Source organism: Ornithorhynchus anatinus, chromosome 12 (genome assembly GCF_004115215.2).
Source record: "Ornithorhynchus anatinus isolate Pmale09 chromosome 12, mOrnAna1.pri.v4, whole genome shotgun sequence".
Lineage (NCBI taxonomy): Eukaryota > Metazoa > Chordata > Mammalia > Monotremata > Ornithorhynchidae > Ornithorhynchus > Ornithorhynchus anatinus.
This window is the reverse complement of record NC_041739.1, coordinates 36851525-36878936: the sequence shown is the minus strand read 5'-3', so window position 1 is coordinate 36878936 and position 27412 is coordinate 36851525. Positions and strand designations below refer to the sequence as shown.

Genomic DNA, 27412 nt, shown 5'->3' with positions numbered 1-27412 from the left:
GCCGTACGCACGTTTGGGGGTGCGTGTGTGCGTTCGTGCGCAGGAGGGGAGCCGTGTGCATGTATGGGTGTGCAGGAGGAGAGGAGGGATATGTGTGTGTATGCGTGCATGCGCGCAGGAGGAGAGGAGACACGTGTATATGTGCAGCTGGAGGGGAGCCCTGTGCGTGTGTATGTGTGTGCAGGAGGAGGGGAGCCCTATGTATATGTGCAGGAGGAGGGGAGCCCTGTGTATGTGTGTGTGTATGCAGGAGGAGAGACGTGTATATGTGCAGCAGGAGGGGAGTCCTGTGTGTGTGCGCGCGCGCGCACATGTGTGAGTCGGGGGTCAGGGGTGGAGGGTCCAGGAGATCTGTGCGGTGGGGGGGCCGGGGAAGCCTCGGCCCGGGCCGGACATTCGGGGAATCGGGGATGTGGCCGCCGGCGCCCCGCGCTCTTGCCGGGCGGGCGGGCCCCCCGCACCCCCCCACCTTGGGCGGGCCACTTCGCTTCCCCCCGGGGCCTCAGTTGCCTCATCTGCCAAGTGGGGATCGAATCCCTGTCCTCCGACCTCCTTGGACCCTGAGCCCCGTGTGGGACGGGGCCCGTGCCCCGGCCGGTTATCTGGTCTCCGCTCCGGAGCCCGGCGCAGCCTGTGACATTTAGTCCACAGTAATAATGAATAATTATGGTATGTGTTAAGCACTTACTGTGTGCGAGACGCTGGTCCAAGCGCCGGGGTAGATACGAGGTAATCGGGTTGGATTCGGTCCCGGTCCCACCACGGGCTCACAGTCTCAACCCCCACCATTTTACAGTTGAGGGAACTGAGGCCCAGAGAAGTGAAGTGACTTGCCCAAAGTCACGCAGCGGACAGGCCGCAGAGCCGGGATTAGAACCCGTGACCTTCTGACTCCCAGGCCTGGGCTCCGTCCACCAGGCCACGCCGCTTCTGCCCCACTCGAACAGATATACCACCAAACCCGTCATCGGTACGTCTACCGATGTGAGAAGCAGCCTGGCTCGGTGGAGAGAGCCCGGGCTTGGGAGTCAGAGGTCATGGGTTCGAATCCCGGCTCCGCCACTTATCAGCTGGGTGACTTTGGGCAAGTCGCTTCGCTTCTCTGGGCCTCGGTCCCCTCATCTGGAAAATGGGGATTAAGACCGTGAGCCCCACGTGGGACAAGCTCATTACTTTGTATCAACCCCGGCGCTCAGAACAGTGCTTTGCACATAGGAAGCGCTTAACAAATACCCTGATTATTATTATTATATCGTGGGGCAGGTGGCCTGCTCCGTGCACGGAGACCGGGCGTTTAAAAATTGGCAGCGTCTAGCCTAGAGTGTCTTCAAGACAGGCTTTAGCCGTGTCGGTTGGGTTGGCTTAGTAGAAATTGCATATCCCCTCATTTGGGTTGCTTAGTAGAAATTTGTCTACCCCCTCGGTTGGGTTTACTTAGTAGAAATTGTGTATCCCCTCGGTCGGGTTTACTTAAAGAAATTGTCTATCCCCCACGGTTGGGTTGCTTAGTAGAAATTGTGTACCCCCTCGGTTGGGTTGCTTAGTAGAAATTGTGTATCCCCTCGGTTGGGTTTACTTAGTAGAAATTGTGTATCCCCCACGGTTGGGTTGCTTAGTAGAAATTGTGTATCTCTCGGTTGGGTTGCTTAGTAGAAATTGTGTATCCCCCTCGGTTGGGTTGCTTAGTAGAAATTGTGTATCCCCCTCGGTTGGGTTGCTTAGTAGAAATTGTGTATCCCCCTCGGTTGGGTTGCTTAGTAGAAATTGTGTACCCCCTCAGTTGGGTTTACGTAGTAGAAATTGTGTATCCCCCTCGGTTGAGTTGCTTAGTAGAAATTGTGTACCCCCTCGGTTGGGTTGCTTAGTAGAAATTGTGTATCCCCTCGGTTGGGTTGCTTACTAGAAATTGTGTATCCCCTCAGAAATTTTACTCCTATTTCGACAGTAACTCAGGTTTACAGACACAGAGGTGCGGCGTAAAGTCTCCTGCCCGGCTCCATCTTTAGATGCTCGTTCAGCGTTTGCAGCGGGGTAGGTGTGATTCCGAGATGAACGACTTCCTTCTGATATCACTACATTTTCACATCCCCTCCCACCCCCACCAGACTCTCTCTCCCGCTCCTTCTCTCCCTCCCCCGAAATTGAAGGAGAGGTAAGAAAAACACAAATAGACCGAAACGTTTCGTGCGCTGAATTAGGCCTTTGAGGCGCGTTGCGAATCCACAGAAATACAAAAGCCACTTTTCAGATTAGGTTCGTGGGGCTGTTAGCGATCCGAATTTGCAGCTGGAAGACGATCATCCTCAGGCGGTTCAGTCCCTAAACTTGGAATGGTAGTGCATTTTGGGTCGGATGGAATGGATTTACATCATTCTTAGTATAACAGCGTTACTCGGATGGGGATTGTGGCGGAATCGAAACACCGAAACTAAATGACTCTGGTAGAGAAAATGACCTACCTCTCATTTATTTTGGGGGGGGCGAGGGTGGCAAGGAAGCGATATTGCCTATTTCTCCGTCTGATCGTAAGGCCAGACTTAGTGTCTCGTTGCGGGGGAGAGGATAAGTTTCGGTAGGATTTGTAAAATAAAAAACGTGTGGCCTTCCATCAGATGTCTATTCGATATGAATTCCGCTTCTCCGCTTTTCAGAAAGAAAGCGGGTTGTCTATTTATTGCTATTCTTGTCTGTCCGTCTCCCCCGATCAGACCGTGAGCCCGTCAAAGGGCAGGGACTGTATCCGTTGCCGATTTGTCCGTTCCAAGCGCTTAGTACAGTGCTCTGCGCATAGTAAGCGCTCAATAAATGCTATCGAATGAATGAATTACTAAATACCGAACGTACGGAGTCGATTCCGTGCCAGGTCAAGCGAGAGCGTTTGCCGTCCTCCTCCGATGGGGCTCGTTGTTAAGTTGTTGTAGCGTACTCTCCCAGGCGCTCAGAGCAGTGGTCCGCGCGCGGTAAGCGCTCAGTAAATACGAGCGATCGATTGTTTCAACTGCAGAGCATTCTGGAAGGTGAAAATCTTTATAAATATTGAATCGTGATTTTTTCCGACGGCGTCAGGTACCGGACGGCCGCCGTCTCCGGACTTTAGGGGCGTGTCCCGTAATACATCATTCTGGATTGTTTTGTAATGAGAATGTTGGTATTTGTTAAGCACTTACTATGTGCCGAGCACTGTTCTAAGCACTGAGAGAGATACAGGGTAATCAGGTTGTCCCACTTGACGCTCACCATTTTAATCCCCATTTTACTCCATGATCTCAAAAATAAAAAAAGACCTGCCACTTGAAACTTTGTATCCAAGACAGGCGGTGGGGGAAACGGAATAAAGATTCTGCAGCAACGCTGACTGGTTCCAGAGAGTGAAAGAGAGGGAACAGCTATTTGGCGGCTTTCCTTTTACTCTTCCGGACTAGATGTTTGTTCTCCGTAGATATTTATTGATTGTCTGAGCGGTGTTTGAGTGCTTACCACGTGCCAGGTACCGGACTAAGATCTGGGGTCAATCCAGGGTGATCCTTTTGGCCCCAGCCCCCGTCTCACGTAGGGCTCACAGACCGAACCCCCATTTTCCAGATGAGGGAACTGAGGCGCCGAGAAGCGAAGCGACCGGCCCGAGGTCACCCAGCAGACGAGGGGCCGAGCGGGGATTAGAACCCGGGTCCTGTGACTCCCCAGCCCGGGCTTTTTCCACTAGGCCCCGCCGCCTCCCGTTTACCTGGAGCCCGTCGCCATCTCCATTTTCGGAGGTATTTCCTTTCGGTTCCTGTAGAAAAGGGCCCTCGCCACCTCGGCGGGAAATGGGTGGAATTTAAAATACCAGTAGGATGGAGAAGATCTGGAGCTATTCTCGGGGATGGGGAGGCATCTTGGCGTGTTCAGAGTCGCCGAAGGGAAGACCCTGGTGCATTTTTAGGAGCCGCTGGGCCGCGAGAGTGGATGTCGAGGCGACTGCCGCTGTGGCCTTGTCAACCGAATCCGAGTCCTCTCTTAGACTGCCCCTTATTTACCTAATAATCTGCCTAATAATTTACCTATTAATAATTAGCGGGAAGCAGCGTGGCTCAGTGGGAAGAGCCTGGGCTTCGGAGTCAGAGGTCATGAGTTCGACTCCCAGCTCTGCCACTTGTCAGTTGTGTGACTGTGGGCAAGTCACTTCACTTCTCTGTGCCTCAGTTCCCTCGTCTGGAAAATGGGGATTAACTGTGAGCCTCACATGGGACAGCCTGATTACCCTGTATCTACCCCAGCGCTTAGAACAGTGCACATAGTAAGCGCTTAACAAATACCAACATTATTAATAATCGCGGTGTGGGTTTAGCGATGACTCCGTGCCAAGCACTGTACTAAACGCTGGGGGGAGATATGAGATAATCTGGTGCCCCATGGGGCTGACGGTCCGAGTAACTACCAGTGTTCGTAGGTATCGGTTGAACTGGAACTGATCTCCAGACTCTAAGCCTGTAGTCGGGGAATGTGCTTATTCATTCAGTAGTATTTATTGAACGCTTACTATGTGCAGAGCACTGTACTGAGCGCTTGGAATGGACAGATCGGCAACAGATAGAGGCAGTCCCTGCTCATTGACGGGCTCACGGTCTAATCGGGGGAGACCGACGGACTCTTATAATGCAGTCTCCCGAACTGCTCAGAACAGTGCTCTGCCCACAGTTCGGCGCTCGGTAAATACGATTGGAGGAGTGAACCCCCCTTTTGCAGGTGGGGGAACCGAGGCACGGAGATGTGGAAGGGACTTGCCCAGGGTCACGCAGCAGACACCTGGCGGAGTCGGGATTTAGAACCCAGGTCCTCTGAATCCCAGGCGTGTGCTCTTTCCACTAGGCTGTGCTGACCCTGTCCTACCCGTCTACCCCCAGTGTTTAGTACAGGGCTTGGCACGTAGAAAGGGCTTCCTGGATACCGTAATTTTTGTTCATTATTATGTATATTCCGCTTAGGAACAACTTCATAAATAACGTGTATGTCTTTTTTTCAGGGTATCATGCCCTGACTACGTACCAGGCACCGAGAAGCAGCACGGTGTAGTGGAGAGAGCTCAGGCCTGGGAGTCGGACGGGCCTGGGTTCTAATTCCGGCTCTGCCAGTTGTCTGCTGTGTGACCTTGGGCAAGTCACTTCACTTCCCTGTGCCTCAGTTCCCTCATCTGCAAACTGGGGATTGAGACCGTGAGCCCCACGTCAGACAAGGGACTGTGTCCAACCCGATTTGCTTGTATCCATCCCAAGTACAGTGCCCGACACAGAGTAAGCCCTTAACAAATACCAGAATTATTATTATTATTATTATTATTATTATTATTTCTTAGCTCTGGGGTAGATATAAGTTAATCAGTTTGGACACAGTTCGTGTCCCACTGGGGACTCAGGGTCTTAAACCCCATTTTATAGGTGAGGTGACTGAGGCACAGGGAAGTTCAGTGATTTGCCCGAGGTCACACAGCAGACACGAGGCAGAGGTAGAATTAGGACCCAGGACCTTCTGACTCCTGAACCTGTGTCTTCACTAGGTCAGGCTTTTGTTGGATGGGAAGGAAATGTGAGCAATCAACAGCTCTAAATCAGATTTAACAAGAAATGAAGTGTTTTGAACACTAATCTCTGGACCTAGAGAGTACCCAAATACATCTAGAATTAAAGATGTAAATTTTTCATAAATGGGTCTGTCATGTAGAGAAATTATGTATATATAATTTACTTGCATATTGCACTGAATATTAAACAGTGATGACTTGTAAAAATTGCACCTTTTTGGCTTGCAGCCGAATAATTTTTCGTCCTAAACATGTCCTCTATTTTAAGATGGGGATTTACTCTACTCTTTCATTTTTGCTTCACATCGCAATACCGGAGATGGCCCAAACTTTGTGAAAAGTTTCCCCCTTCAGCTTTAAACCCTCGAGTACTTTATTCTTAGAAACTAAGATATTGTTTTAGGAAGGGTGGGGAGCGAGCACGCAGCAAGCTCCGGCCGCTCTTAATAGCCTTGTTTTCTAGCTTTCAATTGCATTGTGCTTTTCTAGATGTCGGACAGTGTCTGGAGTTTCCTGGATCTGGGACAGCATTTCCCTCTCAGTGTGGCCCTCAGCATTGGACCCCAGTTCCCTTTGAGTAACGGAAAGAATTTCAGGAATGATCTCCGTGCGGCAGATTAATTGAACGGCCGTTAATTCTTGGTTTTATATTCCTCGGTGAAATTCGCCCCCCCCCAAATGGAGCCTGAGTCGTTGCTAGTCACGGTGAAAAATTGGAGGAGACAAATGACCGCTTATAAATAGTTGGCATCCACAGAGAATCAGTTCATCTCAAACTTTCTAAAGAACCCAATCGGCCAGTGGTATTTATTGAGTGCTATCTGTCTGCGGAGCACTGAGCTAAGCTCTTGGGAGAGTTCTATAGAGTAGATAGAGATGATACCTGCCTTCGAGGAAATCACGACCTAGCCTGGGAGACAATCTAGAGGTATAAAAAGCAACAGAGTATAAAGATTAGGTACATAAGTGGTTGGGGGGTAGGGGAAAGGCCTAAGTCCTTAGAGGATATAGATTTAAGGGCATGGGTGATCAATCATGTGGCCTAGTATAGAGCCCGGGCCTGGGAGTCAGAAGAACGCGGGTTCTGATCCTGCCATTTGTCTGCTGTGTGACCTTGGACAAGTCACTTCGCTTTTCTGTCGGTTACCTCCTCTGCAGAATGGGGATTAAGACTGTGAGCGCCATGGGGGACAGGGACTGCCTCCGTCCCAATTTTCTTCTCTCCACCCCAGCGCTTAGTATGGTGCCTGGCACACAGTCAGCGCTTAAATGCCACAATTATTATTGTTCATCGAGTGCTTACTCTGTGCGAAGCACTGAACTGAGGACTTGGGAACGTTTGGTACAACAGCATTAGCAGACACGTAGCCTGCCCGTAATGAATTTACAGCCTAGAGGGAGAGAACACAGTTTGGTGAGGAGTCGAGGGAATAGTCAGGGAAGGTTTCCTGGAGGAGAGGTCCCTCTAGTAGGGCTTTGAAGATGGGGGAAGGACAGTGGGATGTTGGATGTGGAGGCAGGGAGAATTCCAGGCAGGCAGGAGGGCATCAATGAGGAAATTGATGGTGAGAGATGAGGTGGAGGCGCGGTGAGTAGGTTATCTGTCGTATTTATTGAGCGCTTACTGTGTGCAGAGCTCTGTACCGAGTGCTCGGGAGAGTCCAGCACAGCAATAAAGCTTGGCGTTAGAGGAGCAAAGTCCCTGGGTTGTAGTGGGAGAGGAATGAGGGTAGGTGCGGGGAGAGCTGAGTGCTACAGAGGCCACCGTCAGATGGTTCTGCTCGATTCGCGGATGGATAAGCAACTATTGAAGGTTCCTGAGCAGTGGGGAGACAGAACGGTTTTGTAGGAAAATGGTCCCGGCAGCAGGGTGAGGTGTGTCATGTTTGTACCCACCCCGGCGCTTAGTACAGTGCCTGGCACCTAGTAAGTACTTAAAAAATGCCATAATATGATTACGGGAGAGATTGGAGACAGGGAGGTCAGCGAGGAGACTGATGCAGTAGTCGTCAAGACGGTATGTGACGAGCGGTTGGACTAGTGACTGGAAGTCAGAAGGTCATGAGTTCTTATCCCGACTCCTCCACTTGGCTGCCGTGTGACCTTGGGCAAATCATTTCACTTCTCTGGGCCTCAGTTCCCTCGTCTGTCAAATGGGGATTAAGGCCGGGACAGGGACCGTGTCCAACCTTGTATCTACCCCAGTGCTTAGAACAGTGCTTGGCACATAGCACTTAACAAATACCACGGTTGTTACTGTTACTAGCGTTGCGCGGTCCGAATGGCGAGGGAGGGGTGGATGTTGGAGACGTTGTGAAGACAGAACAGGCAGGATTTGGCGTTGGACCAATCGTGCGGGTGGAAGGAGAGAGAAGAGTCAAGGATAATGTCACGGTTGCGAGCTTGTCACACGGGGAGGATGGTGCGACTGATAGGAAAGGCAGGGAGAGGACAGGGTCTGGACAAGATGAGGAGTGTTGTTTTGGACGCGTGCCGTCGGAGGTGTCGACGGGACAACCAAGTAGAGATAAACTAAAGGTAGGCGTTCGATCCAATTCAATCTTATTTATGGAGCGCTTACTGTGTGCCAAACACAGTACTAAGCACTTGGGAGAGTACAGCTCAACAGTAAACGGACACATTCCCTGCCCATAACGAGCGTACAGTCTCACGGGAGAGACATGCAATATGACTGAATAAATAAATAATTTTCAGCTACGATCACAAGTGCCAGGAGGCCTGGAGGGGTGATGAATAAAGGGGGCAAGTCAGGGTGATGCAGAAGGGAGTGGGAGAAGAGGAAAAGAGGGTTTAGTCGGGGAAGGCCTCCTGGAGGAGCTGTGCCTTCAAGAAGGCTTTGAAGTCGGGGGGAGAGTAATTGTTGGGTTTGAGGAAGGAGGGTGTGCCAGGCTAGAGGGAGGACATGGGCGAGAGGTCAGTGGTGAGATAAACAATTTGGAGTTACAGTGAGTAGGTTGACATTAGAGGAGCCAAGTGTGCGAGCTGGGTTGTAGGCGAGTAGTGAGGTGAGGTAGGAGGGGGCGAGGTGATTGCTTTAAAGCCAATGGTGAAGAGTGTTTGTTTGATGGGGAGGTGGATGGACAACCACTGGAGTGTCTTGAGGAGTTGGGAAACTTGGCCTGAACATTTTTATAGGAAAACGAGCTGGGCAGCGGAGTGAAGTATGGACTGGAGTGGGGAGAGGCAGGAGGTTGGGAGGTCAGCCTAGAGGCTGCCACTGTAATCAAGGCAGGAGAGGATAAATGCTTGGATTAACAAGGTAGCAGTCTGAATGGAGAGGAAAGGGCGGATTTTAGCCGTGTCACGAGGTGGGACCGACAGGATGTAGTGACAGATTGAATATGTGGGTTGGAAGAGAGAGAGGAATCAAGGAAAATGCCAAGTTTACAGGCCCGTGAGACAGGACGGATGGTGGTGCGATCTACAGTGATGAGAAGGTCAGGAGAAGGACAGGGTTCGTGCGGGAAGATAATTAATTCTGTTTATGACGTGTTAAGTTTGAGGTGACGGGAGGACAGCCAAGTAGCGATGATGTTTCGAAGGCAGGAGGAAATGCGAGACTGCAAGTGAGGTGGAAATCCGAGACTGCGGAAAAGATGAGAGGCCCAGGCTGGAGAAGTAGATTGGGGAATCCTGGGTGAAGAGATGGTAGTTGAGGCCATGGGAGAAAATGAGAGGAGAAGCCAGCAAATGAGACTGAGGAGCGACCAGAGAAGAGGAGAATCAGGAGAGGACAGTATCAAGGAAGCCAACCTGATGGCTTATTATCATTATTCTATGATTCCAGAAGCTGGTAGTCCGGTGTCAGAAGCAGTTGAGAGGTCGAGGAGGGTCAGGATGGAGTGGAGCCCGTAGGATTTGGCAAGAAGGAGGTCATCGGTGACCTCGGGGAGGGCACTTGCAGAGGAGTGGACGGGGCGGAAGCCAGATTTGCCCGGCATTTTTAGATCCGACTGCCTAGGCAGGTACGGGAAACGAGGGCCACGTTAGGGAAAGCCTTTTGGATGAGATAAGATTTTAGGAGGGCTTTGAAGGTGGGGGAGGGTGGCAGTGTGTCAGATGTGAAGGAGGAGGGAGTTCCAGGCCAGAGGGAGGAAGTGAAGGGTCGGTGGTGAGATAGAAGAGATTAAGGTACTAGAGTGTAAATTAGTGTTTGAGGGGTGCAGTGTGCGAGTTGACATGTAGCAGGGAATCAGTGAGGTAAGGTAGGATGGAGAGAGTGGATAGAGGGCCTTATTGAAAACGGACAGGAGTTTCTGTTCGATGCAGGGCTTGATGGGCAACTATTGAAGGTTTCTGAGGAGAGGGGAGTTGTGAACCGAATGGGACTCTGGAAAAATGATCCAGAGAGCAGGGTAACCTGTGGACTTGAAGAGGGTAGGGGCAGGAGGCCGGGAGGTCAGCGTGGAGGCTGATGCAGTAATGGAGGCGCGATGGGCTAAGCGCTTGGATCGACATGGTAGCAGTTTGGGTGGAGGAGAAAGGACGGATTTTGGAGATGTCGTGAAGGTTCAACTGATGGGATCGGGTGACAGATTTAATATGGGTTGAATGAGAGAGATGAATTGAGGATAAAGCAAAGTGAGACGTGGAGGATGGCCTTGCTGTCTCCAGTGAAAGGTGGGGAAGACAGGGTTTGGGATGGAAGATGGGTTTTATTTTGAACATGTTAAGCTTGAGGTTCATTCATTCATTCAGTTGCATCTATCGAGTGCTGACCTTGGGCAAAACCCTGCACTAAGCACTTAAGAAAGTACAATACTGCAACAAACAAGGTACATTCCCTGCCCACAACCAGCTAACAGTCTAGAGGGGGAGGCAGACATCAGTAAAATAAGTAAATAAATTACAGAGATATACAGATATATATATTTATATAATATACAGGTGTGGGCGGGACATCGAAGTAGAGGTGTCCTGAAAGCAGGAAAAAACGCAGAACTGCAGAGTAGAATGGTCAGGGCTGGAGAGGCAGATTTGTCTCTGAAGAGCCAGTGAAGCGACTTGCCCAGGGTCACACGGCAGGCATGTGGCAGAGCCAGGATAAGAACTCAGGTCCTTCTGAGTCCCAGGCCCACACTCTGTCCACTAAGCCACACCACTTAGATGTGAAGGTAGAACTGACAGGATTTGGTGACAGATTGAATATGTGGGTTAAGGGAAAGAGATGAGTCAAGAATAATGGCCAAGGTTCTGGACTTGTAAGACAAAGATCATCAGTGGTATTTATTGAGCGCTTACTGCGTGCAGAGCAATGTATTGGGAGAGTCATAATAATAATGATGGCATTTGCTAAGCACTTACTATGTGCCAAGCGCTGTTCTAAGCCCTGGGGTAGATACGAGGTAATCAGGTTGTCCCACGTCGGGCTCACGTCTTAATCCCCATTTTACAGATGAGGGAACTGAGGCACAGAGAAGTTAAGTGAGCAGCCCAAAGTCACATAGCAGACCAGCGGCGGAGGCGGCATTAGAACCCATGACCTCTGACTCCCAAGCCTGGGCTCTTTCCACTAAGCCAAGCTGCCTCTCTGATGCAGTGCTTGGAACATGGCAAGCGCTTAACAAATATCAAACACTCAAAAAGACTGTTCTTCAGATTTTTTCCGATGAGGTCAATCCAGATAGGGAGTTCCTGGGAGAAATTGAGCATTCTAATAAACGTAGCTTTCGAGTTAAGGTGGCTCGGATGTGAGCTTTCTACCAAGTTGTGATTTGTTTTGAATTGGGCCGTGGTCCAGGTAGGTATGAAGACCATCCCTTTTTGCAGAATTGAATATTCAGGTCAGTCAGGTCAATCATTTTACAATCAATTATTCCACAGCGAAGTGCTATGGAAAATGGTGTTTACTTTTTATAGAGAGTGAATTCAGGTCTCTATGGTTTCAGGGTTTTTCCTCACTCGTATTGCCTTGGATTGCCCCTTATTTTCCACTTGTGCTAAACCAAGTTCCTATTTGTGGACTTTTTGGTTCTCCCATTAATGGGGGCCAGCATTTTTTTCAGAGAATGAGGTAGGTAGAGAACCAGTTCTGTCTTTCTCCTTCATTCAGTCTTATTTATTAAGCACTTACTGTGTGCCGAGCACTCTACTAAGCGCTTGGGAGAGTACAATAAACAGACATATATATTCCCTGCTCACAACTAACTTGTAGTCTGGCGGGGAGATGAGACAGGCATGAATATAAATAAATAAATTACCGCTTTGTACGTAAGTGCTGTGGAGCTGGGAGGGGGGATGAATAAAGGGAGCAAGTCAGGGCGATGCAGAAAGGAGTGGGAGAAGAGGAAAGGAGGGCTAAGTCAGGGAAGGCCTCTTGGAGGAGATGGGTCTTCAATAAGGCTTTGAAGCGAGGTGTGTAACACCGTCATCCTCCAACTACAACCCAGCTCCAACTACAACTTTGCTTCTGTAGTGTCAGCTTGCTCACCATTCCCTGATCTCGTCTATATCAACACCGACTCCCTTCCCCCATCCTCTCTCTCGGGCCTGGAACCCCCTCACCCTCCATATATGTCAGACCCCCCACTCCACCGTCATAACCTCATTAAGGTCACATCTCCTCCAAGAGACCTTCCCGATTCAGCCCCCTCTTCCCCAAGCTCCCTTTCCCTTCTGCGTCGTCTGTGCGTTTGGATCTGTGACCTTTGGGCATTTGGCTTTCGCTCCACCCTCAGCCCCAAAGCAGTGTACATATCTTTAAAATATATATTAAAGATCATCTATGTATAGTCATGTCTGTCTCCCCCTGGAGACTATCAGCTCACTGAGGGCAGGGAATGTGTCTGCCAACTCTGTCGTACTCTTCCAAGCGCTTAGTACGGTGCTCTGCACACAGTAATCACTCAAAAAAGCCCTTTTGATTTATTGAAATGTTTACTTACATTCTTAGTGCTCTCCCCACCCTGCACAGGCGGATTTTTGCAAGCAGTTGTGCCGTGTAGCGGTCGGTAATACAGCAGGGGTGAGATAACGCAAAGATCACTTTACTAGAAAAATTCAACACAGTACCGGAAAATGGAAATAAAAACAGATCGTGCCCTGAGCAGTTTGGTCCTGTGAGGTTTAAGAAACCCTTCAACTCGGAGGCTCCTGCAGTTTTCCAAATGACAGGAGTCATGGGAGCGATGCTGAAGTCCGTCTAATCAGAGCATCTCTGGCTCTCAAATTTCCACCCTCGGTTCCAGCAAAACAAAAGGATCAGGTCCTCTTGGAAAGATATCACCATGGTGATAATGTCCCTGCCTGGGTACCTAATTTGTGCCTATGTAAATTCACGTATATCTCTTGGGTCTTCACCAAGTAATCACCATTTCTTTCCCCTATGATCTAGTTCCTGTTACCTTGCATTTTCTTTTTTTTCACCCGAAACATCTCCCCACCCCCATATCGCTCAGATCTCTAGACTGTAGCTCGTTGTAGGATAGGGAACATGTCTGTTGACTGTGGTTTAGTACTCTTACAAGTGCTTAGAACGGGCTGTGCACCCAGTAAACGCTCAGTAAATAGCTTTGATTGATTGATAACATCCAAAGTGCAGTCTGATGATCAAGGCGTACTCCTGTCAAACTGCAGCCAAGAATGCATCTTTTAGAAATCCCGAAAAATGAACAGGTGTGGCACTCAATCTCCACTGCTTGGGCTGTGGATGAACTCTAGGGCTGTGGCCAGCACTTCTGCACATATCTTTAAATTACATATTATAAATGATTTATTTATTCATGTTAATGTCTGTCTCTCCCTCTAGACTTCAAGCTCCTTATGGGCAGGGAACGTGCCTGCTAATTCTATTGAATTGTATTCTCCCAAGCGCTTAGTACAGGGCTCTGCACAGAGTAAGCACTCAGTAAACGTGAGCGATTGACGATTGATTGAGGACAAGGGATATTAGGGACGCTACGCTAATACATTTTCCTAGAAACGATTGTAGCGGTCAAGATTTATAAATGAGTGACTTAGGACAGTATGGGTGAATGTCATTGTGGGCAGGGATTGTCTCTCTTTATTGCTGTATTGTACTTTTCCAAGCACTTAGTTCAGCGCTCTGCACACAGTAAGCACTTCATAAATATGACTGAATGAATGAAGACTGGTTTGGCTGAGACGTGGTAGTATTTTAGGCCTAAGGAAGGCCCGGGGGCTTGAGTAGAGGGTCTCTACTCTCCAAATTGAGGCGTTCTCCGATTAGCTGCTAATCCTCCTACCTTCCTCTTTCAGGCTTCTCCACCTAACCCTCAGCACTTGGGAACCTAAACTTCCCCTTTCTGTCTTTTCCCCCCCTCCCCCTCCAGCCGCACATATCTTTTTGCTGTATTATTTCCTCTTATCCATAATTTAATTTAATGTCTTTCTGCTCTGCTAGATTATAAATACCTTGAGGGCAGAAATCATGCCTACTAGTTCTACTTTATTCTCCCGGAGGTTTAATGTAGCGCTCCACACAAGGTAGATGGTAAGTGCTATCGAGTGCATTTTCCTGGTTCATGCATTGTCGTATTTATTGAGCACTTACTGTGTGCAGAGCACCGTACTAAGTGCTTGGGAGAGTCCAATTCAGCAAGAAACATACATTCCTTGGTTCCTCTGCTCATTTTAGGATTCTGCTCTGAGAAGGACACCTTTCTGTTATTTCTCTCACACCTCTCTCTTTTTTTTTTTTCCTTTCCAGTTCCCCTCTACCCCTCACCACCTTCACCCCACTGGATCACACACTCAGGAAACCTGATCGCATGATCCTCACTATGGGGCGCAGGTAGAGGAAGGGAGATTTGCAGGTAGGGGTCGTGGGTTGGGGGAATCCTGGATAGTACTATATCTGCAGTGGTTTTTAAAGAATGGAAAGAGGTACGTGTTCGGAAAGGGGGTGAAAAATACCCAGTCTTCGCACAAAATCCAGAGTCGAGTGACATGCCACTTATCTGCCGTGTGACCTTGGGCAAGTCACCTCTCTGGACCTCGCTGACCTCATTTGTAAAATGGGGATTGAGACTCTGAGCCTCACGTGGGACAGGGACTGTGACCAACTCGATTTGCTCGTATCCACCCCAGCGCTTAGTACAGTGCCTGGCGCTTAGTAAATGCTTTACAAATACCACAATCACTATTAGTGCCAAGGTTTGAGTGGGCGGGGTCTCAGAATCCTATTTCCAGGGTGCTTCCAAGGTTAGGGGTTGGTGGTTAACATTTATGTCCGGAAAGTGATACATTTATTGGAATCTAGCGTGAATACTTCCAAAAGGTGGCAGATTTTGGTGGAATCGTATATTTATCCTGCTCTTGGTTGCCGTGCGGTCTCCTGCCTGTTCATTTCTTACGAGGGTTGAACCAGCCTGCCTTGCTTCAGTAGGGTTCTGGCAATTACGCAGCGGCTGGCTTTTAGAATCGGTGAATGGCGTTTTGCTCCAGAGCCCTTGAAGTCATTGAGGAGAGCCTTCCTCCTGCAAAGGAATCCGCAGAGCCCTGTTGGCACTCCTGTTCTCTGCTCCCTTTTTAGATTGTTGTTCCCCAAGGAAGGTTAGGCTCATTTATGCCCAATTTTAGTAGGGGCTTTTCACAGTTTTACCAGCCCTAAAGGAAGGCCGCTGACACCCAAGCTTCGATGGATTGAATTGGCATCTCCCAGAGTGGCAACCACCAGATTGAGACTAGCTCAGCAGATCGTTTCTGGCCAGGGTCCCTGAGTTGGGATTTTTCCTTATCTGGGTAGTTGGCATCTTGAGGAGCATAATACTATAAACTTGTTGTGGGCGGGGAAAGTGTCTGTTTTTTCGTCTGTTGTACTCTTTCAAGCGCCTAGTACGATACTCTGTACCCAGTAAGCTCTCAATAAATACTATAGAATGATTGAATTCCAGGAAAGGTTGTGGAAAAAGATATGATCTCCATCCTCCTCATTTTGGGGGTCTGTGTTGCAGAAAACCAAGTCTAGGTTTGTATATCTGACTCGGTCTTGGATCGGTCGTTCAAATCTCCTCGATCCCATAGTATTGTGGGGATGTTCATGCTTCTGTTCAAAATGACTTCTTCCATTCTTTTTTTGCATTATTTAAAAGGAGGCTTCATATATTGGTAGATAATTTCGGGGGGCTAAAATTTAGGGGGACCTGACTTCAGCACCGCACGGCACCAGTAATTCCATTCTCCTTTCAGACAGATGGAGTTTGAGATCAGCACAGTTATGGAGAATAAATAGGGTAGAATAAGAAAGGAAGGAACTGGGTTCTGGAATTTTTGACCTCTTTTCCGTGACCACAGGCGTATAAGCTGATAACGGGGCAGAGTCTCTGAAACATTTGGATTGGCTTGTTTTAATTAGTATGCGTCCCTTCTGCTGTCAGATTTTTAATAACTTTTCACTAGTACGTTCTATTCCGTAACAGTGGATGGAGAGCCGCTTTGACCCAGAAAGGGATTAAGGCTAGACGGGAGTTAAGACAAACGGTGCTTTTTGACATTTCTAAATTTATCCCCCGTTTCACCTTTAAAGCTCATTGGTTTGGCCGTGACGACATGAGTTTGATTTTTTTGCGGTAAGGCGCTGACCTGCGTCATCTGTCCGCTTGGATCTGTGACCTTTGGACATTTGCTATATGCCCCAACCCCAAAACACTTAAGTACGTATCTTTAAAATTAGAAATTATTTATAGTAAAGTCTATCTCCCTCTCGAGACTGTAAGCTCGTTATGGGCAGGGAAAGTGTGCACTGATTCAGTTGCTTCGTACCCTCCCAAGCACTTAGTACAGTGCTCTGCACAAAGTGAGGGCTCAATAAATACCATCGATTGATTGAGTGCAAGCAAAGGAAAGCATTGGGTGCTGGAGTATTGGATCTGGGAAAGCCTTTTCCTCCTTGCCCTTTTCAAACAGTTGTATTTATCGAGAGCGTGCCGCATGTAGAGCGCTGTACTAAGCTCTTGGGAGAATACAATATAACAAAGTTGGTAGACACGTTCCTTGCCCATAGAGAGCTTAGTGGCAAGAGGGGAAGGCAGACATTAATAGAAATAAATAAAGGAAATGAATGTAAGTGCTGTGGGGCTGAGGGAGGGGCGAATAAAGCGTACAGATGCAAGCACAAGGGTGACTCAGAAGGGAGTGGGAGAGGAGGAAATGAGGAAATAGGTGGGGAAGCCCTCTTTGTCCGACCTGATTAACTTGTACCTACCCCAGCGCTTAGAATAGTGTTTGATGAATAATATGCGCATAACAAATACCATTTTTAAAAAACCCACTAAAAGTCGTTATAGTTCATTTCCCCACATTCAGGCTGGAGGGCAACTAACTCGAGCCATAAACCCAAGGCCTGATCCCTGTCATAGTCCACCATCACCCGCTGCTTTCATTCATTTAGTTGTATTTATCGAGTGCTTACTCTGTGCAGAGCACTGTACTAAGCACTTGGGAGAGTACAGTACAGTAAACAGACACACTCCCTTATCCACAACGAGCTTTGTTTAGTGGAAAGAGCACGGGCCGAGAGTTAGAGGACCTGAGTTTCAATCTCGGCTTTGCTGCGTGACCACGGGCAAGTCACTCGGCGTCCGTGGGTCTCAGTTTCCTCATCCGTAAAATGGGGATTCAGTACCCATTCTCCCTCCAACTTAAACTATCCACCCACGCTGAGCGGGAACTGTGTCTGACCTGATTATCCATCCCGGCGCTTCATATAGTGTTTGAGACATAATAATAATAATGATGGTATTTGTTAAGCGCTTACTATGCAAAGCACCATTCTAAGTGCTGACATAGTAAGCACTCAACAAATAGTATTTTTTATCAATCGATCATATTTTTTGAGCCCTTGCTCTGTGTAGAGCATTATATTAAGCACTTCAGAGCGTACAAAACAGTATAACAAGCACATTACCTGCCTCAAAAGAGCTTTTTTTTTATAGTATTTGTTAAGAGTTTAATATGTGCAAGGCACTGCAGTAAGCACTGGGGTAGCCACAAGCTAATTAGGTTGGACACAGCCCATGTCCCATATGGGGCTCACAGTCAATCCCCATTTTCCAGATGAGGTAACTGAGGCACAGAGAAGTAAAGCGGCTTGCCCAAGGTCTACGCCACTACTCTTGGGCGTCGTGACATCATGACGTCGGGGAGTTGAGTGAATCACAGTGTATCTTGTTATCAACCGTATTTCATCAATTTAAAGCATTGTCCCTACAGGATTTATACAGGAGGTAATCATGACTGCTGGTCCTAGACGTTCGTGCTGTCTCTTTACAGAACTGGGAGAGGGGAGCACGTATTCATCTGATAACAGGATGAAAGACTCAATTTCTGTTGTGTAGAAAAGGAAGTAGTACTGTAAATAGAAAAGGAGGCTTGCGAACATTCTCTGGGAGAAAGCTAGGAAAGCTGTCTCCGGAAAGAAAATATTAAATTGGTCAAGGAAGGAGTGTGTATTTTTGGCTCGGTCCTAAATAAAGAATAAAGTTCTTGACACGGATTTTTCTCTTTCCTGACCCTGGAACTCTCTGTTGCAATACTCTCTATTGGATGTGGGGACAGAGGACAAAATGAACAAACTGTAAAATATCAAAGGGAGTCCCCTTCGGGCATTTTAGGGAGCATTTATTCATTGACAGCCGAGGATTGGCAGTGATCAAATTCCATTTTCCCAAATTGCAGATTTGCACAGCTCAATTCCAGTTAGAGAATGCTGAATGTTTTGAAGGGAGATGCTGAATGAAATACTGGAAGTTCTGTTTTTATAATTTTTTTTTCAAAGAAATGTCAGGGTTCCTTTTATGTTTCTAAAAGTAAATAGGGTCTGGTGGGTTAGTCTCTGCTGGTAATCTATCACAGTAAAATATTCTAGTTATTTTTAGAAGAATGACATTTGGGAATTTGGACACGATGTTTATTTCCTTGCTTCCAGATCAAGCGACGTGGATGCTCCAAATGAGATTGTAGGAAAACAGTGGCCATTTAAAATGACTTGTTTTAAGCACAGTTTGCTAATGAACATCCATCCGTGCCTTCTTGAGAGCAGGGTAACACATCCAGTAATATCCATGCCTGTCATTCAAGTGGATTTCCCTTTTCTCTGGGGAAAAACAGCTCACGTTTAGAGGGCTCTAATTTGTCCATCCTTGTTCTTTTTATGAAAAATTTTGATCCCATAGAGATATATGTATTCTAAATTATTTTTGTTAACGTCTGTCTCCTCCTCTAGACTGTAAGCTCATTGTGGGCAGGGAACATGTCTACCAACTCTGTTGTATTTTACTCTCCCAAGCGCTTAGTACAGGGCTCTGCACACAGTAAACGTTCAGTATCATTGATGATGATATTGTTTCAAGGTAACACTGCAGAAAAATTGGATGTGCAACACTTTGGGTGAAAAATGGAAGCATTTTTTTTCTAGACTGTACTTCTTCATTAATCGATCAGTGGTATTTATTGAGTACTTACTGGGTACAGACTCCTGTTGTAAGCGTTTGGGAATGTACAGTATTACAGAGTTGGTAAACACATTCCGGGTAACAGTTCTCTAACTAGTGGCTCTAGAAACAAATACGATATAATTATAATTCTACTTATTTTTATTGATGATGTATATATAGCTATAATTCTTTTTATTTATAATGATGCTACTGATGCCTATTTACTTGTTTTGATGCCTGACCCCCCCCTTTTAGATTCTCAGCCCATTGTGGGCAGGGATTGTCTCTATTTGTTGCTGAATTGTACTTCCCAAGCACTTAGTACAGTGCTCAGGACCTAGTAGTCGCTCAATAAATACGAATGAATAAATAAGGTGCTAAAAAGTCAGAATTAAGATTACCTTGCATGATTTTAAGGAAAAGCTAATGGACTAAGGCATGATCGGGTCCCTTACACATGTATCTTGTATACAGAGGGTGCTTTGATTTAGCAGCGGGGGAAAAAATGCAAATACCTTTCACCTGCAGTTAGAAAAAAATATATCGACATATTTCTTTGGAGCCAAGTTAGGACTAGGGTTATCCTATCCATTTTGACAGTGGAAGAGTGTATTTTTTGTCAGAAACCACAATCATTCAGTGATCCCATTAGAACTTTTGATTCTTTCAGTCTAGAATCAATCATTAGTGTCAGTCGTGTTTATTGAGCACTTATGTGCAGAGCACTGTATCAAGCGCTCGGGAGAGTACAACAGAACGGAATTGGTAGGCACGTTCCCTGCCCACGGGGGGGCTGAGAGTCTAGAGGAGACCAAGGTCAGGAATATAAAATGTGAGTCCGAAGGTCATGGGTTCTAATCCCAGCTCCACCACTTATCTGCTTGTGACCTTGGGCAAGTCACTTAACTTCTCTGTGTCTCAGTTACTTTGTCTGAAAAATGGGGATTGAGACCGTGAGCCCCACGTGGGACAGGGCCTGTATCCAACCCGATTTGCTTGTTTCCTCCCTGGCGCTTAGTACAGTGCTTGACATAGTAAGCGCTTAAAAATACCACAGGTAATATCATTACAAAAAATAAACTAGGCCTGAATACGTAAGTGCTGTGGGGCAGAGGACGAGGCGAATGAAGGGTACAGAGCCAAGTGCCAGGGTGACACAGAAGGGAATCGGGAGAGAGGAAATGAATCGATCCATTGCCCCTTGGCTCTTCCTTTCTATTTATAAATATAAATCATTTCTTTGTTGATAATAATGCCTGTCTCCCCCTTAGACTGTAAGCACGTGTGGGCGGGGAATGTGTCTGTTTATTGTTCTCTCTTACTCTCCCACGCGCCTAGTCCAGTGCTCTGAACACAGTCAGCACCCAATGAATATGATTGAGTGAGTGAATCTTCCTCCAATAATAATAATAATCCTGATGGTATTTGCTGAGCACTTAACTACGTGCCAGGCACTGTACTAAGCGCTGGGGGTGGATACAAGCTGCGTCAGGTTGGACGCAGTCCCCGTCCCCCCGGGGCTCACAGTCTCAATCCCCCTTTTACCATTGAGGTAACTGAGGCCCAGAGGAGTGTAGTGACTTGCCCAGCATCACACGACAGGCAAGTGGCGGAGCCGGGACGAGAACCCATGACCTTCCGACTCCCGGGCCCGGGCTCGATCCACTACGCCCTGCCGCTTCGATGGTTTCTAATATTATTTTCTAATACTTTCTCCTGTTTTCCAGGTCCAGGACTGAACCCGCTGCAGTCGGCCCCTGGGTATGGATTCCATCCTCCCAACTCCGCTGCTCCGCCCTCAGGACCCTCCTCCTCCCAGATGGCCAGGAAAACCAGTCCCCTGCAGCCGGACGGCCAGTACGTTCCCGACTACTACTCGGCCCGCTACCCGGCGCCCACCCAACACGTCGTGGCTCCTCCTCCTCCTCACCCCGTGGGGTCCGGCGCCGTGCACACGGCAGCGGGGTCCCGGCAGGCGTACGGCAGGGGTCCCCCCGCCCATTTACATGCAAGTGCCCCCCATCCTTACACCGCTCCCGGCAATCATTACGGCGGCCCAGCCGCGCACTCCGCCGCCCCGGCCATGGCTCCTCAGGGATTCCCCAGCTCTTCCGGCCAGCCCGCCGCGGCTCATCCCAGCGTTCCGTACCCTTCCGTCCCGCCCGGAAATCCGTACGGGCCGGGGTTTACCTCACAGAGCGCCTCGCTGACCAGGCAGTTGCCAGAGAATTCGTTTCCCGGGCAAAACGCAGCGGTCGCCCATCCACCGAATGCAACCGTCGCCCATCCGCCACGGCAGCAGCAGCAGCAGCACCCGCCACCGCAAAGGTCCCTGGGTTACGGCGCGTCGTCCTGGCCGGCTTCGGGCGTCCAGTCTTCCCAAGACGACCTCCTCCGAAACCACACGGGATCCGTGGCTGCCGCAGGCAACTCTTCAAATACAGGTACGTCCCGGAACCAGGGTCAAAAACTCTGTTGGGGAACGAATGCTTGCCCATTCTGGACCGTCATTTTCCACCCTCTGGACTGTAAGCCTATTGCGGGCAGGAACTGTGTTCGTTATTATATTGTACTCTTCCAAGCACTTAATACGGGGAATTTATATTAATGTCGGTCTCCCCTTCTAGACTGCAAGCTTGTCGTGGGCAGAGAACATATCTGTTATGTTGTTACATTGTATTCCCAAGCGCTTAGTACGGTGTTCTGCATGCAATAAGCTCTCAATAACTAGGACTGACTCCCATTTCTCCTATAACCTGGAGTACACCTCTGCTGCCCCTTCTACTCCCCCCCCTTCACCTCCCCTCAGCCAAGCCCTCTTTTCCCCCCTTTCCCTCTGCTCCTCCCCCTCTCCCTTCTCCTCCTCTTAGCACTGTGCTCGTCCGCTCAATTGTATATATTTTATTACCCTATTTATTTTGTTAATGAGATGTACATCACCTTGATTCTATTTATTACTATTGTTATAATGAGACGTACATCCCCTTGATTCTATTTATTGCTATTGTTTTTGTCTGTCCGTCTCACCCGATTAGACTGTAAGCCCATCAGTGGGCAGGGACTGTCTCTGTCTGTTGCCAATTTGTACATTCCAAGCACTTAGTCCAGTGCTCTGCACATAGGAAGCGCTCAATAAATACTATTGAATGAATGAATGAATGAATACGGCAGAATCCCACAAAAAGGAAAACCCACGTTGTGATTTTCAACACCTCATACATGCCCCCTTGCATTCCTTCCCACCCTGGATCGTGCTGCGTTCAGAGAGACACAAAAATGTTCCCCAGATATGCCAAGTGAAAAGGCTGAGGACTTGTGTTGAATTCCACTGAGTGTTCTGGTCTAGCCGGCCGGCCTCACTTTGTCTCCGGTACAGATGGAGGCAGGCTCTCTGCCCTAAACATTGTACCGAGTGCTGTCCCTGTCCCACAGGGGCCTCACAACCTCAATGCCCATTTGGCAGGTGAGGTGACAGGCGCAGAGAAGTGAAGCGACTTGCCCAGGGTCACACAGCAACCAGGTGGCAGAGCCGGGATTAGGACTTTGGCCCTCACCTCGGGCTGGGGGCTGGGAGGTGGGGTGGTGAATGAAGGGAGGATACCTGGGTGACGCAGAAGGGTGTGGGAGAAGAGGGAAGAAGGGGTTCTTTAGGGAAGGCCTCTTGGAGGAGATGTAACTTTAATAAGACTTGGAAGCTGGGGAGAGGAATGCATTTATTCAGTTGCGTTTATTGAGCACTTACCGTGAGCAGAGCACTGTACTAAACGCCTGGGAGAGTACAATCCAACAAGAGACATATTCCCTGCTTACAACGAGCGTACATTCTAGAGTGATTGTAATCGTCAGATTCCCTGTGAGCCCCTCTAAGGACAGGGACTGTGTCTGATTCCCACTTGGGTATTCGTTCCCAGCACTTAGTACAGCACCCTGCACACAGTCAGCACTTAATAAATACTTTTACTAGACCCGCCAGCCAGGTGAGGCTGGGATATCTTAAACTGGATTTCAAATTTGCTGTGAGTTTCCTGGGGCCTCTCCCCAAGTGCTGGGTTGTTAGGAGATTGCTCTAATTTGCTATGGAAATTTGTTCTAAATAACATTCAAAATAGAGCACCGGAACCTGGATTTTTTTTTTTCTTCTTTTTGGCGTGGTGGGGGTGGATCAGAATGCAACTTCTGCCTTTGCACTGTGGGCCAGGAGTAGACAGGAGAAGGGATGGTGGTGTGTACTTAGGTAAAACCTCATTCTCCCCTCCATACCCAGGCTTTGCACCCCATTTAAGCAGAGTGGGAAGGAATTGGAGGTTCCTGCAGTCGTGCTAGGCCGTGGTGATTTGGGGTACATTAGAAAAGAGCCATAGGGTACCTTACTTTGAAAACCTAGCTCAGCAGGCGTGTTTATTATTTTTATCATCATCATCATCATTATTATCATAATGGTGTCTGGTAAGTGCTTACTATGTGCCAGGCAGTATATTACACGCTGGGATAGATACAAGCTAATCAGGTTGGACACAGTCCCTGTCCCACATGGGGCTCGCAGTCTCAATCCCCATTTGACCGATGAGGGAACAGAGAAAATTGAAGCGACTTGCCCAAGGTCACACAGCAGCCACGTGGCGGAGCTGGGATTAGAATCTAGGTCCTCTGACCCCCAGGCCCTCCCTCTTTCCACTAGGCTTCCAGTTTTGGAAGCGTTTATTATTTTGGGAGCCATCCACATTAAAGGTTATGGGTAGAAATCGTACAGCTCTCAAAGCGGGCTGTGGTCATGGTTCCGGAGCGTGGGAGGTGGTATCTAGAACACTGTTATTTTCCGGGACCAAGTATGATGTAATTGACATTGTAGCGATTAGTAAGCGCCTCCCTCTAGACTGTAAGCCACTGTGGGCAGGGAGCATGGCGACCAACTTTGCTGCATTGTACTCTCCCAAGCGTTTAGTCTAGCGTTCCGCTCTCACTAAGCGTTCAAAAAATACACCCGATCGATGGATCGAGTTGGACGTTGCGTCAGATGTTCGTACCGAACGATTTTTCTAGGGTATATAAAGGAAAAGGAGTGGGAAAAGAGAGGATGGAGACTGTTGGCTCTGCTTTTTTCATCTTTCTGGTGGTTCTCTGAGCATTGGAAAACATAAACGGTGATTTTGGGAGAGGGTGACGTTCTCAATGTTTTGTAAAGTGCCCCGAATTTGAGATGGATTAAATATTCCTCCATCTGAATTAATGTGAAAACCTGCAGGAATGTGTGCGTAAAGCAAACAGTGTAATATTGCTCTGCAAGCTTCATTTTTCAGCATCAAATGTGACTCTCCTTGAGCTCAATCTTCTGTCAAGGCAGAAATTAAGAATGTCGACGACGGTTCTCCGTGTGAAGTACGCTCATGTAGCTTGTTTATTTGTTCATCTAAACTGGCTGTTTCGGGCCTTCCGTACAAATCCGCTGGCCTCATTTCTGGCTCGTTAAAATCTTGCAGTTGTAGTAGAAACTGACGTCTTCAGCATCACTCAGGCATTTAGTGAAAATAAATCTTAAGGGGGCGAAAGGGAGAGTGCGATCATTTTTCCGTCAGCTGCCTGCAGGGTCGGGGAAGGACGCACATGATTTGAGATTCGCGATCGTCGCCTCATTTAGTTCCGTTTTGAGGGCCCCGCATATAATAATAAAGATGGTATCTGTTTAGTGCTTACTATGTGCCAGGCACCATACTAATCGCTGAGGTGGATACAAGCAAATTGAGTTGGACACAGTCCCTGTCCCATGTGGGGCTCCCAGTCTCAATCCCCACTTTCCAGATGAGGTATCTGAGGCCCAGAGAAGTGAAGTGACTCGCCCAGGGTCACACACCGGACAAGTGGTGGAGGGAGGGATTAGAACCCGTGACCTTCTGACTCCCACGCCTGTGCTCTAGCCACTACGCCGTGCTGCAGAGCAATGTCCAAGGCCCCGTGGGGAATCCCCAAATCAATCATTGATATTTGCTGAGCACTTACAATGGGCGGGGCACTGTACTAAGCGCTTGAGAGAGAACGCTAAAACAGAATTAGCAAACACATTCCCTGCCCCTAACCAGCTAACAGTCCAGAGGACGAAAGACGAAAGGACGACAGGACAAAGAACAGCGGAGCCACGTTCGAGTTTTCCGTTCCCCTTTGCGTTTTTCCTAAGGACCAGTTTCCTGCTTGTTACCTGGATTAACCACAGGATGTTGATTTCCTTTCTCTTCCTGTAAATTAAATCCTTTATAAATGCAAACATTCCCCCCCCCCCCCCCCCCGGCCCCCGCCTCCCCATCTGCTGTTCAGGTGCCTTGCCTTCATTATTAAGTTCATTATGGACAGGGGGTGTATCTGCTAAGTCTGATTATAGTTGTTGTCTCCCAAGTGCTTAGTTCAGGGCTCTACACGTAGTAAGCGCTCAATAAATGCCGTTGATTGATTGAGTCTCTAAGTTCTAAATGGGGTTTTTATGTATTTGTTGTGTTCGCCTTCCTTTATCTAGACCTCAATCAATGGCATTTATAATGTTGGTATTTGTTAAGCGCTTACTATGTGCAGAGCACCGTTCTAAGCGCTGGGGGAGATACAGGGTAATCAGGTTGTCCCACGTGAGACTCACAGTTGATCCCCATTTTACAGATGAGGAAACTGAGGCACAGAGAAGTCAAGTGACTTGCCCACATTTATTGAGCGCTTACTGTGTGCAGAGCACAGTGCTAAGCGCTTGGGAGAGTACAATATAACAAAAAACAGACATTCCCTGCCCGCAATGAGCTTACAGTCTAGAGGGGGAGACAGACGGTAATAGAAATGCGTTCATTACGGATCGTGGCTTAGTGGATAGAGCACGGGCCTGGGAGTCAGAAGGTCCTGAGTTCTAGTCCCACCTAGTCCCGCCCCGCCTCAAGTCTGCTCTGTGACCTTGGGTAAGTGACTTAAACTCCGTGTACCTCAGTTGCCTCATCTGTAAAAAATAGGGATAAAAGTGTGAGCCCCAAGTGGGACAAGGACTGTGTTCAACCTGGTTAACTTGTATCTACCCCAGCGCTTAGACCAGTGCTTGGCACATAGTAAGTGCTTAATAAGTACCATTATCATTATTATTATAAGTGTCGTGGGGCTGAGGGAGGGGTGAATAAAGGGTGCAAAGCCAAGTCCCGAAGTTGTCTGGAAGCGGGTCGTGGTAAGGGATCGAGTCTTTCGACTCTTTAGTATTGTGCTTTCCCAAGCAATCAGCTCGGTACTCGGCAGACAGTAAGTGCTCAGTAAATACCCCCGACTGATTCTCTAATACCACAACTTGTCTCCAAAACCCCCTCTGTCACCTCAACACTTTACATCAACACGTGTATCACTCTCAGTTCTCGGCCCACGTTCCTCCTGCTTTATCCTAGCTGCTATCTCTTGCATTTCTTAAGTACTTCCTCCGGACAAAGCACCGAACTAAGTGGAGAAAGGTTGGAGGATTTTAATGTAGAGACAGACCCCGATCCCCAGGGCATCCTGCCTCCCGTCTAGGCCGTGACCACTTCTGAAGGCTTTTATCCAGTAGCTACGCTAACAGTTGAACTTTGCAAGCCTGAAATATTTGAGACTAAAGGTTATTTTGGGACCCCAGTCATGTGAGCCCGTTGCGGGCAGGGATTATCTCTCTTTACTGCTGTATTGTACTTTCCAAGAGCTTAGTACAGCACTCTGACGCAGTAAGCGCTCAATAAATACGATTGAATGAACGAATGGGCAAACTTCTAATGTTCCTCGGTCTCCGTCGCCTCACCTGGGAGAGTGATGAGCGGTGTGACCCTTGGTGACTGGGTTCAGAACTTCTGTTCATTCATTCATTCATTCAATGGTATTTATGGAGCACTTACTATGTGCAGAGCACTGTACTAAGCACTTGGAATGTACAAATCTGTTACAGAGACAGTCCCTGCCCTTCGACGGGCTTACGGTCTAATCGGGGGAGACGGACAGACAAGAACATGTTGCCTGCGTTGCTATTTGTTAAGCCCTTACTATGTGCCAGGCACCGTACTGAGCACTGGGGTAGACCCAGGTTGATCAGGTCGGACGCAGTCCGGGTCCCGCATGGGGCTCACGGTCTTCACCCCCGTTTTCCAGATGAGGTAACTGAGGCACAGAGGAAGTGAAGTGACTCGCCCAGGGTCCCGCAGCAGATGGGCGGCGGTGCCGGGTTTAGAATCCAGGTTGTCCGCTGGCCAGGCCCGTGCTCTATCCACTAGGCCATGCCGCGTCTTGATAATCCCCGCTGAATCAGTTCGGAAAGGTCGTAGCCTCGTGGGAAGCCCTGCCTTTTAGCCCTTGAGATCTGTTCTGTTCATTAGTACAGTTAATGCCTACCTCCTGGTTCAGAGCAAAGTTCCTCTCAGACGTTCTCATCCCCCATTCCCTTGGAGGAGGCTCAGGGTATTTGCTTCGT

General features: G+C 48.3%; 1 protein-coding gene across 1 annotated transcript in view; it reads left to right on the top strand.

The window, feature by feature from the left end:
- The first annotated feature begins 1967 nt into the window (after positions 1 to 1967).
- SEC24B (SEC24 homolog B, COPII coat complex component) overlaps positions 1968 to 27412 on the top strand; it is a 102133-nt gene continuing 76688 nt past the window's right edge. The window contains 2 exon segments of the mRNA XM_039913680.1: positions 1968 to 2031; positions 20700 to 21416. Of these exon segments, the coding sequence (XP_039769614.1) occupies positions 2007 to 2031; positions 20700 to 21416 (742 nt within the window). The 5' untranslated portion in view covers positions 1968 to 2006.